This window comes from Physeter macrocephalus, chromosome 11 (genome assembly GCF_002837175.3).
Source record: "Physeter macrocephalus isolate SW-GA chromosome 11, ASM283717v5, whole genome shotgun sequence".
NCBI classification, from domain to species: Eukaryota; Metazoa; Chordata; class Mammalia; order Artiodactyla; family Physeteridae; genus Physeter; species Physeter macrocephalus.
Genome location: NC_041224.1, coordinates 21,156,694 through 21,169,548, shown reverse-complemented (window position 1 = coordinate 21,169,548; position 12,855 = coordinate 21,156,694). Strand labels below are relative to the sequence as shown.

Here is a 12,855-nt window from a genome sequence, read left to right as displayed (position 1 = left end):
GAAGGAAATCATTTTCTAAACAGTAAAATGAATGTAAAATTTTGTGACTACGTAATAAATAGATTTCCTCAAGAAGGGAAGGAGATAAAAGCACTTAACAATCTTGGAATAGAAGGAAATTACCTTAACACACAAATGGCTGTATATGAAAAACCCACAGCTAACGTCACACTCAATGGTGACAAACTGAAAGCTTTTACTTTAAGATCTGGAGCAAAACAAGATGCCCTCTTTCATCACATCTGTCAACATAGTCCTGGAAGTCCAAGCCAGAACAATTAGATAAGAAAAAGAAATAAAGGCAATTCAGAATGGAAATGAACCAGTAAAATTATCTCTGTTCACAGGAAATGTGATCCTAAATGTAGAAAACTCTAAAAAGTCTATGAAAAGAATGTCAGAACAAAGAAACAAATTAAGCAAAGTTGCAGGATTCAAAATCAACACACAAAAATCAGTTGCATTTGTGTGCACTAACAATGAACAATCTAAAAAGGAAATAGAGAAAAAAAATTCCATTCATAATAGCCTCAAACAATATAAAATACTTAGGAATAAACACAACCAAGGTTATGAAAACAAAAATTTGTTGCTGGAAGAAATTAAAGAAGACGCAAATAAATGGAAAGACACCTCATATTCATGGATTGGAAGAATTAATATTGTTTAGATGTCAGTAGTACCCAAAGTGATCTATAGATTCAAAGTAATCCCTCTCAAAATCCCAAGAATATTTTTTGCAGAAATATAAAATTCATCCTAGAATGCATATGGAATCTCAAGGGACCCTAAATATCCAAAACAATCTTGAAAAAGAACCACCTTATAGCCCTCACACTTAATGATTTCAAAACTTACTACAAAGCTACAGTAATTAAAAGTGTGCAGTTGGCATAAAGACAGACACATAGGCCAATGAAATACAATAGAGAGCCTAGGAATTAGCTGTCTCATAGATGGTCAGATGATTTTTGACAAGGGTGCCAAGACCATTCAATGGGGAAAGAATAGTCTTTTCAACAGTGTGGTAAAAACTGGATATCTGTAGGCAAAAAGATTAAACTTGGACCCCTATCTTACAGCCTATCCAAAATTTACTCAAAATGGGTTAAAGACCTAAATGTAAGAGCTAAAACTATAAAACTCTTAGAAGAAAACACAGGGGAAAAGCTTCATAACATTGGATTTGGCAATGATATTTTGGCAATCACAGGCCACAAAGAAAAACTAGATAAATTACAGCTCATCAAAATGAAAAACTTCTGTGTATCAAAGGACACTATCAGAATGAGAAGTCAATCCATGGAATGGAAGAAAATATTTTCAAACTATATATCTAAGACATTGACATGCAGAATAAATAAAGAACTCGTACAATTCAACAACAAAAAATAAGCAATGAACAAAGGACCTGAATGGACATTTCTCTAGAGAAGATATCCAGATGTCCAATAAGCACATGAAAAGATGTTCAATATCTTTGATCATTTGGAAAATGCAAATCAAAACCACAATGAGATACCACCTCACATCTATTGGGATGGCTATTATAAATAAACAAAACCCAAGAAAATAACAAGTATTGGCAAAGATGTTGAGAAATTGGAACACTTGTGCATTGCTGGTGGGAATGTAAAGCCTTTTTGCTTCTGTGGAAATGGTATGGCAATTCCATTCAATATTAGAAATAGAATTACTGTATAATACAGCCATTCAAATCTGGAGACATATCAAAAAGAAATGAAAGAAGGGACTCCAACAGATACTTGTACACCCAAGTTGATAACAACCTTATTCCCAATAGCCAAAAGGTGGAAGCAACCCAAGTATCCTCCAGCAGGTGAATGAATAAATAAAATATGGTAGATACATACAGTGCAATATTATTCAGCTTTAAAAAGGAAGGAAATTCTGACACATGCTACAACATGGCTGAACCTTGAGGACAATTATACTAAGTGAAATAAACCAATCACAAAAGGACAAATATTTCATGATTCCACTTACATGAGGTACCTGGAGTAGTCAAATTTTTAGACAGAAAGTAGAATGGTGGTTCCAAGGGGCTGAGGGGAGGGAGGAATGAAAAGTTTCAGTTGGGGAAAATGAAACAGTTGTGGACTTGGATGGTAGTGATGGTTGCATATCAATGTGAATTATTGTTTTTATCACGGAACTATATACATGAAATGGTTAAAATGATGCATTTCATATTTTGGCACAGTTTTCCAAGAAAAGCAGGATTTAACATTAAGGAAAGTCTACAACTGTGCCTCATAGAACTTTCAGGAGGAAAAGAAATGTGCATTACTAATATAGGCCCAGGCAAAATTGTGAAATAAATGGTTTGCTTTTAATACCTTCTGCCTCTCCTTTTTAGAGTTCTCCTAACTCTTACAGTTTCCCTGTCTTCTAAGAACTTTATATTGTGATGATCTACTCATATTATACTAAGTTAATCCCGAGTTCTGCATCAATTTCTTCACCACTACCACTATTAAAATTTTTTCCTATTCCTTACCATTTTCTCAGAAGCCTGCCCTATGTTAACTATCACTTGAGGATATAGTTTAATATTTTTCTCCACTTATGGTGTTAATGATTGAATCCATGAATGGCTCTGCAGTAAAATTTTAATGAGAGAATCTGTCATGGTGGAAGCCAATTCAGAAGACAATTGGGTCTTCCAAGCAACCTCAAAGCACAACATGGAGATACCCTCTCTTTTTTTACTGCAGTATGCTGGACCTGTGGGATTACAAAATTAAAAACAAAATGATGAGTTGCTCAAGTTCAAAAAGCCCAGGAACATGGATTCTCCTAAGTTCTTGCATCCCATTCCTCCTGTTCCATATGTTGTCCAACTGCAGCATTGCTGTGGTAGCAGGAAAATCTCCACGCAGACAGACTTTAGTATAGTAAGTACTATCAAATTTGAATGTAGATGTGTGGGATATGAGATTATAAAAGGCAAATCACCCACAGTTCAGGAAAAATTGTTCAAATGGTTTAAAATACACAATTCTCTACTGGGAGGAAAATGAATACTTAGAAAATTTTTTGATGCATTTTTGAATAATCTGGCAGTTATTAGAAGTTCATGATTGCTTTTTTAATAACAATTAGTTGAAAAATGTATGCCCATTAGATTCATTTTGTAATAAAAGGAACCCCTGTTGAGACTATTCAGAAATAAAAATGTTTTATTTAGCTATTTTTCTAGTTCTAACACTTCCAGAATACATCATCATTATCCTTGTTTATTAAAGAGAACAAAGAACATTGGAAACAGACATCAACTAAGTAATTGTAATGCAAGGTAATTTCTTGGTATTTAAAAACTGTTTGACACCTATGTGAGTGTATGTGTACATTTCATACACATAATTGCTGAAATATGGTGATAAAAAATAGTTTAGAATATTTTGTAATCACAGGTAGATCATTGGAAAAAATGCTGGGACTAAAAGAGACTTGAAAACAGATACATACTTATGAAGATACATGCATAGCTAATTGGATGACATGCATATTCGTATACAAATAACTATATAATTTAGTTCATTTTCTGTTTAACCAGCTTCCCTGGACCACTAGGGGTCCATGAGGTAATGATTGGGATATTCTGGATATTCTAAATATTTCAAAGGCCTTAAGGCAATTGTAAATTTAAGCACGGTATGATTCACAGACTAATCAAGTTTCTTAGCTTTTAGGTAGAATGACATGAATTCTGCCTGGAAATACTGGTTTCCTCAGTATTAGAAACTCTGACAGGCCTCTAATTCTAGGTCTTTGGTAAAAACGGGTTAGTAGCTTAACAATGAGACGTTGGAACAGAGCTTTAAGAATTCAGGTTCTGGAGTCAAAAAAATACCTGGTTCCAATCTTGGCCCCAACGTTCACTGGCTGCCTGCTTCATAAGGTTTTTGTAAGGAGTAAATAAACTACTGCAATTAGAATGCCTAGCACTCATCTCCCTCAGTAAATTGCGGCTATTAAGATACCTGTTAACATTACAGAATACAGCTGCTTTGTAAAATCTTTCAAAATAAGGAAACTAGGACTAAAAATAATAAAATAGACCATTGGTAATAAAGCAGGTTTAGATAATGTTTAAAAGTGTAGTTTCTAATTCAGCTTTCAGTACTCACATGGATGTTCTCAAGGATACGCACCAGATGTATTATTACTAAATAATATTTTTCCAAAATGTGACTAAATGAAAATTATGTTTTTGTGACTGGGTTGCCAGGCACTGTCTATCTATTAATCAGAATAACCACTGTGGCTAATGCAACCAGTTAGCACAAGAACAAGCTTGTCAAAGGAACATCTCCAGTTACTAAGAGCTACAACCCAGGGATGGTATAGTTGCCATTGAATTAATCTGTTTTTTAGAGAGTGACATTTACAGATGGTGGATAATGGAATAAAGCCCTCCCTGGGGGATTATTGTGAGCAACCAAGTGTCCAAATCTTTCTCCCTCTCCCAAGCCTCTTGGATCACTTATACCAAGAAAAAAAGAAAAGAAAAAGCCAGAAAATGCCTTGTTGTGATTAAAAACACCAGGGATTTCAAGAACATTGAGATTCAACAGAGAGGTACTATGCTTAATTCCAGGGGTCCATCGCCGCCACAATGGCTGAATTTGTATCAGAGGGTCCTCTCTGAATTGGTCTGCCCAAACCTGAAATTCTCATATGGCTGGAACATTAAGGTGGATTTGAAGATGTAACCTTAATAATAATGCCTCATATTTTGTGGTGCCTAAGAGTTGTATTTATATATATATATATATTATGTCATAAGATCCTCACCGCAGTCATTTGAGGGAGAAAGGGCAGGATGCCTTTATTTCAGTTTCATAGGTGAAGAAAAGGGCTTGGTGTGGTTAAGTGGTTTAGCAAGGCCCTCAGTTAATAAGAGACAAAAATCAAGATTAGGTCCTCAGTCTTCTGACCTCATGTGTGGCATTCTTTCTCTATGACCACACTGGTTTTTAATATGTGGTGATTTATTCGAATGTCATATGCAAAAAAGCTTTGCATTGATAAAGTAGACTTAAGTTGTGAGAAATTATCCTGATGTTAATCTCTTTGTAATTTGTTCCTAAGTTTTCTTTTTCACCTATTGTTTTATTTCTTAAAAAGCCACATGTGGGGTTGTGAAAGTGGATTTCTTTTTTCTCTCATTAGGCTCAAACTATGAAAGATGTGATTTTGAGGATGGACTCTGTAGTATGATGCAAGATCAGAGTCTGCGACTTGGCTGGGCAAAGAGGAATGGGATGACTGGCCCATCACCTCCATTTCATGACCACAATGGTGATATGTCTGGTAAGTGCTTTGACCTTTTTTTTTTTTGTCAAGAGGTTGGTAAGGACAGTAGAATCATGGCTGATGGTTAGATATTAATGTTGATAATGTCTAATTTTATACATTCTTTAACTATATTCAAGATATTTATGATTCTAAAATGTCAGATTCTTATAATTGGGTTCCTGGGACTTCAAAGGTCTATCTAGATAATAATTGGGATTTTCTAGCTATTTTGACTCTGTAAGGAAACTGTGAAATTTAAACATAGTACTTACATAGATTAATTTGTCAAATATCTTTGCTTTTGTTTAGACTGATTTTAGCTTTCTCTAGTAATACTTGTTTTCTTCGGCTGACTAGAAAGCTCTGATGGGAGTTCTGGAGCCAGATATATATTCGTTTCTTTTTTTGTTAACTAATGAAGTTCATTCACTTGCCATTTTATACCAGGTGATTAAGATATTTTAGTAAGCAAAAACTGACTCTGTGCCTGCCTTCATCTGATGGGCTTACACATGGTATGAAAAGAGGTAATCTTTTGCCTGGCATAACTAATTGAAGGCTGGTGATTTTTTAATAAAATTTGTACTTCTCTCAAATAAATACAATTAAATGTTAAATATGAGTATTCCCTAGAGACAATTTAAAGCGATTAGATGTTAGTAGTTTGGAAATGTTTACATAAATACTATACATGTGGTTAGAATGCTGGTGCTGTCACTTACTAGCTATATATTCTTGAGCAATTTACTTTGTTACACCTTGGTTTTCTCAACTCTCAAATCTATCATAAGATAGGATTTGAGAGCTAAGTAAGATATTGTAAGTAGAACTTGTCATAAAATATCTGATAAAAGTTGGTTTAGTACATTTCTGAATAATTTTGGTGTTCCTAATTTTAACTCTTATGTAAGTAAAATGGAGTTTATTGTCCTTGGCTTTGATGACAAAAATAAGTTTTAAAAAAGAATTTTTAACAATTGTTAGGAATAAGCCAACTTTATCACCAAAAATAAAAACGGGGGGAGCCAGACTTCACAAACAGGACCGACTCACTGGAATTACATGAAACATTTATTATGGATACAGTTGTGTTAGATGGTGATATTAAATCTGGTTCCCAAATTTTAGCCATTGTATTACCATTTCCCTTTTAGAACCTCCTCACTGTTTTTTCCTTTTACTTAGAAGAAGATTTTTCACAGTATACAGTTACTTACCTTAGTCTCCATCATGGGCAGCATATTTGATATTTTCTTTTTATGTTATATGTGGCTCTGATTCTCTTCTTCTTGCTGTCTCGTCTTGAAGTTAGATAACATCAGGGTCTCCACCTCTTTTCTTTTCTCCTCCATTTCCTCCCTCTTTCTTTCTTCCTTCTCTTTTCTTATTTTGCCCTTTGATAGCCTAGTAAAGAGATAAAATGGGATCAATTCACATCAAAATTGAGATGTTATATAGGCAGACACTATCTTAGCTATATCGCTTGGTTTAATTTAAGATCTCTGGAGTCAGACTGGTTGTGTTTGAACCCTGGCCCTGCTAACCTGCTAGCTGTGTGGTCTCAGTTTCCTCATCTGTAAAATGGAAATAATAATAATACTATAAGCCTCATAGGGAAAGAGGGGCAAAATGTTGCCTAGCATAATAATTGAAGGCTAGTGGTTTTAATAATAGTGATGCGTCTCTTATAACTACAGTTAAATGTTAAAATATGAGTATTTCCCTAGAGAGTGCTTTAAATAAGCAAATGTTTTGCCTTCAGATATAACGTGCTTGAAAATGTTTACGGAAAAAGTAGTCATGCTGGTATCTTGTCTCCATTCAACAATCCTTATTTCATGAGTATTAATAAAATTTTTGATTAACTTACACTTGAAATAATTTGTCAGTGCTCCAGATTAATATTTTTCATCATGTAATCAATGCCTTGAGAAGTTTTCAGAGCTAAGTTTGAAAATCTATTAGAATATTAAAAACATCACTGTGTCAATATTTGAAGTCTACTAAAGCTTGAGGCAAAGTGATTAAGATGTAGTATTGATATGCACTACCAAATGTAAATCAGATAGCTAGTGGGAAGCTGCCGCATAGCACAGGGAGATCACCTCTGTGCTTTGTGACCATGAGAGGGGTGGGATAGGGAGGGTGGGAGGGAGGGAGACGCAAGAGGGAAGAGATATGGGAACATATGTATATGTATAACTGATTCACTTTGTTGTAAAGGAGAAACTAACACACTATTGTAAAACAGTTATACTCCAATAAAGATGTTAAAAAAAAACAAAACACTAAAAGTGTATAACATTTTAATTAGATAAAATAGTATTACACAAATTCAAGTACATCTTTGAAGTGATAGTAAAACTTTTTTTAGAGAATGGAATATAATAGTTTTTCTTGTAAGAATATAAAAGTTTTTCTTATAACTTATAAAATATGAGTTTTTCTTAATTCTTATAAAAATAAAGAGTTTTAAATAATTCTAGAATTCAGCTCATAGTAAAGGTGATACGTGAGGTTTTTAAAATGTATAGTTCTCTGTACACCTAAACTGTATAGGTTATCAAAGATAAAAAAAAATTATTTGAAAAGTTAATATTTCCTTTTATACCACAGATTATTTTTCTTATTTGGGTATTTAAAATTAGGTTTAAATGGGATTATGAGAACTTTTGTTATTTTAACCAATTGCTAAATTGGGTCTAAAACCCATATATTATATTATGAAACACACACACTATTAAACAGCAACCAGTCTTTTAATTTTGTTCTACGGAGGTATGATAATCATAGTCTAGGACTGGAGGTCCTTTGCTCTTCTCCACAGACACACCTGCAGGACCCATTTCTGCAGCATTTCTTTGGTCATGTGGGATTGTTGGGCAGCACATAATAGCTTTGAGAGTTTCATCTACACTGTGTTTCTTAATTTATGGCCATATTAGCTCTATTTTGCCTAGTAAGCTATGAACAGGATCTATGAACCCACTTATTTTTTTATTTGTATGTTCCCCCGACAAGAGTTTATTATAAAAATTTTCAGGAATGTGAAAAAGTTTGAAAAAACTTACTGTGACTAACCATATACCTACCACTTAGGTTATATAATTAAAATTACTGTTTTATGTTTGTTTTATCAATATCTATCCATCCACCCATCCCTTTCTCCATCCATCAATCTGTCATATTTTCTATGCATTCAGAGAAAGTTGCAGGAATAACTTTACCGCAAATACGGCAACATGGTATCAGCTAGACGCAGAGATCAACAAACCATGTCCTGTGGGTCATTTTCCTATTTTTGTAAATACAGTTCTATTGGAACACCGCCATGCCCATTCATTCACAAATTGTCTGTGGCTGCTTTTGTACTACAGTCTTGGAGTTGAGTGGTTGTGACAGTGACCATATGTCGACAAAGCCTAAACTATTTGGTCCCTTAAGAAAAAATTTGTCCTGTGCTGGAGTTTGGTATTCATTACAGTTCTTTTTTTTTTCCCTTTGAAGTAAAACTTACATTATATGAAAATACCAATTTAAGTGTATCAGTACTCTTGGGTAAGTTCTGACAGATGCATTCACCTGCAACTCAAACCCCTAACAAAATGTGAAACATTACTGTCATACCAGAGAGTTCCCTCAGGTCCCTTCCTAGTCAATCCTTGCTCACATCCTCTGCTCCCAAAATAATCACTGCTTTAATCCCTTTTCCTCCTGCATAGATTAGTTTTGCCTATTCTAGAACTTCATATAAATGAACTCGTGCATTATATGCCCTTTTTGTGTAAGGCTTTTCTCACTTTGCTCTCAGATTCATCCAGGTTGTAGCATGTAACATGAGTTCTTTCCTTTTTATTGCTGAGCAGTTTGCAATTGAATAAGTTTATTCTTCCGTTCTCCGATTGATGGACACCTGTGTTTTTTTTCCTGTTTTGGGCTATTATGAATACAACTGAACGTTTTTGTACAAGTCATTGTGAATATATGGGGGGTTTTTTTGTTTTTTTTTGCGGTACACTGGCATCTCACTGTTGTGGCCTCTCCCGTTGCGGAGCACAGGCTCCGGACGCACAGGCTCAGCGGCTATGGCTCACGGGCCCAGCTGCTCCGCGGCACGTGGGATCTTTCCGGACCGGGGCACGAACCCATGTCCCCTGCATCGGCAGGCGGACTCTCAACCACTGCGCCACCAGGGAAGCCCTGAATATATGTTTTTAACTCTTTGGTAAATACCTAGAACTGAAATGCTGCGTCAATGGATGTTTAGTTTTATGAGAACTGCCAGAGCTTTTTCTAAGGTAGCTGTACAATTTCACACTCCTACCAACAATCTGTGAGACTTCCTGTTGTTCTACACCTTTGTTAATATTTTCTATTTACTGGTTTCATTTTGATCATTCTGCTAGGTATGTGGTGGTATCTCACCGCGGTTTGAATTTGAATTTTCCTGATGACTGTTGATATTGGACTCTTTTGCATGAGCTGATTGGCTATTAATATATCTTCTTTTGTAAATTTTCTGCTCACATATTTTGCTTAATTTTTATTGGGCTGCTTGTTTTTAATGAATGAGTTGTAATTTTTTAAATAGGCTCTAATTTTGGAGTACATTCACGGCAAAATTGAATAGACATCACAGATTTCCTGTACATCCCATGCTCCCACATACACACAGCCTCCCCCAACTACAAAACTTCCTTACCAGGGAGGTACATTTGTTACAATCAATGAACCTACATGGACACATAATTTTCACGCAACGTCCGTAGTTTATATTAGGGTTCACTCTTGGCGTTGTACACTCTATGGATTTGGACAAATGTATAATGACATGTATTGATATGCATTTAAGTTTCATCCATGTCTTTTCATGGCTTGATAGATCATTTCCTTTTAGTGGTGAATAATATTCCACTGTCTGGATGTATCGTAGTTTACCCATTCACCTGCTGAAGGGCATCTTGGTTGTTTCCACATTTTGGCAATTATGGATAAAGCTACCATAAACATCCAGCTGCTGGTTTTTGTGTGCAGTAAGTTTTCAACTCCTTTGTATAAATACCAAGGAACATGACTGCTTGATTCTATGGTGAGAGTATGCTTAGTTTTATAAGAAACTGTCAAACAGTCTTCTAAAGTGGCTGTACCATTTTGCATTCCCATCAGCAATGAACGAGAGTTCCTTGTACCAGTTTTTATATATCTTGGCTTACCATTCTTTCTAAGATTTATGCTTACAAATATTTTCTCCAAGTCTGTGGAATGTATATTAATCTTCTTATTGATATTTTTAATGAGAAGTCTTTAATTTTATGAAATCCACTTTTTCTATTTTTACTGTGTCAAATTTGTTGTCATGAAGTTGTTGTTAAGAGTCAGTTATCCTTTCAATGTCTGTAGAATGTATAGCAACAACCCCCCTTATTCCTGCTGTTGATTATTTGTGTTTTATCTCCTCTCCTTCTCTTCTCTTCTACCTAGGATTTTCCTTTTATTTCTTTTTCTTCTTATTTCCTGATGTGGAAATTTTGGTTCACCAGTTTTGATATATACTCTTCAGTTAAAACATTTTCTAATTTCCTTTGTAACATATTCTTTGGTCCATGGATTATTTAGAAGTGTGTTGTTAAATTTCCAAATATTATGTTTGTGGGGTTTTGACATGTTATTGACTTCTAATTTTAATTACCTTTTGGTTAATACATTCTTTTATTTCAATCTTTTAAAATATTTTGAGACTTAGTTTATGATACAGCATATAATCTATCTTGGTGAAAATAGAAGGTGAATTAGAAAAGAATGTATTCTGCAATTATTGGGTATAGGGGTCTATAACTATCAATTAGGTTAAGGTGATAAAATAGTGTGCAAGTCATCTGTCTTTTCTTAGTTTTTATTTATTTATTTTTTTTTTGCGGTATGTGGGCCTCTCACTGTTGTGGCCTCTCCCATTGCGGAGCACAGGCTCCAGACGTGCAGGCTCAGTGGCCATGGCTCACGGGCCCAGCCGCTCCACGGCATGTGGGATCTTCCCGGACCGCGGCACGAACCCGTGTCCCCTGCATCGGCAGGCGGACTCTCAACCACTGCGCCACCAGGGAAGCCCTCTTATGTTGTTTTTATGATATATTTTTTCCTATTGTTTGTTTTCAACCTGTGTCTTTATACTTAAAGTGTGTCTCTGGGAGACAGCATATAGTTGAATCTTGCTTTTGTATCCATTATGATAATTCATTTCATTGGAAAGTTTAATCCATTTAATTTAATGTAATAATTGGTATTGTTAGATTTATCTCAACATTTTATTATTTGTCTTCTGTTTGAACATTCTGTTTTTGATCCTTCTGGTCTCCTTCTCTGCCTTCTTTGGGATTATTTGAATATTTTTTAAAATCCTGTTTTAATTGGCTTTTTAGATGTATGTCTTAACATTTAATTTTGTGGTAACTCTAGGGATTATGGCATATACTCTTAACACTTTATAGTATACTTAAAATTCATATTGTAAAATATACTTATAATGTAGAAAATTTAGAAAAGCATAGGTTATTTATCCCTTTCTCATTGTCCTTTACTTTATAGTGATCCCATGTATTACGTCTATAATCTATAATATGTAAGTTATAAATCTTACAAGTCAATGCTATTTTTCTTTAAATATTATTAAAAATAAAGAGAAAAATATTCTTCTATCATATTCATTACTTGCAATAATCTCCATTTCTTCTGTGACTGAGTTTGTCTCTAGTATCATTTCTCTTCAGCATAAAGAATTTCCTTTAGTATTTCTTGTAGTCCAGTTCTGCTGATGATAAATTGTTAGTTTTCCTTTACTGAAAATGTCTTCATTTTCCCTTTATTCTTTTTTTTTTTTTTTAACATCTTTATTGGAGTATAACTGTTTTACAATAGTGTGTTAGTTTCTCCTTTACAACAAAGTGAATCAGTTATACATATACATATGTTCCCATATCCCTTCCCTCTTGCGTCTCCCTCCCTCCCACCCTCCCTATCCCACCCCTCTCATGGTCACAAAGCACAGAGGTGATCTCCCTGTGCTATGCGGCAGCTTCCCACTAGCTACCTAATTTACATTTGGTAGTGCATATATGTCCCTGCCACTCTCTCACTTCGTCACAGCTTACCCTTCCCCCTCCCCACGTCCTCAAGTCCATGCTCTAGTAGGTCTGTGTTTTATTCCCATCCTACCACTAATCTCTTCATGACATTTTTTTTCTTAGATTCCATATATATGTGTTAGCATACGGTATTTGTTTTCCTCCTTCTGACTTACTTCACTGTGTATGACAGACTCCAGATCTATCCACCTCATTACAAATAACTCAGTTTCATTTCTTTTTATGGCTGAGTAATATTCCATTGTATATATGTGCCACATCTTCTTTATCCATTCATCTGTTGATGGACACTTAGGTTGCTTCCATGCCCTGGCTATCGTAAATAGAGCTGCAATGAACATCGTGGTACATGACTCTTTTTGAATTATGGTTTTCTCAGGGTATATGCCCA

General features: G+C 34.9%; 1 protein-coding gene across 1 annotated transcript in view; it reads left to right on the top strand.

Annotated features, from left to right (window-relative positions):
* MALRD1 (MAM and LDL receptor class A domain containing 1) overlaps positions 1–12,855 on the top strand; it is a 653,641-nt gene that overhangs the window by 5,728 nt on the left and 635,058 nt on the right. Inside the window, exon 2 of the mRNA XM_024129703.1 lies at positions 5,200–5,340. Within this exon, the coding sequence (XP_023985471.1) occupies positions 5,200–5,340 (141 nt within the window). The remainder of the gene's footprint in view (positions 1–5,199; positions 5,341–12,855) is intronic.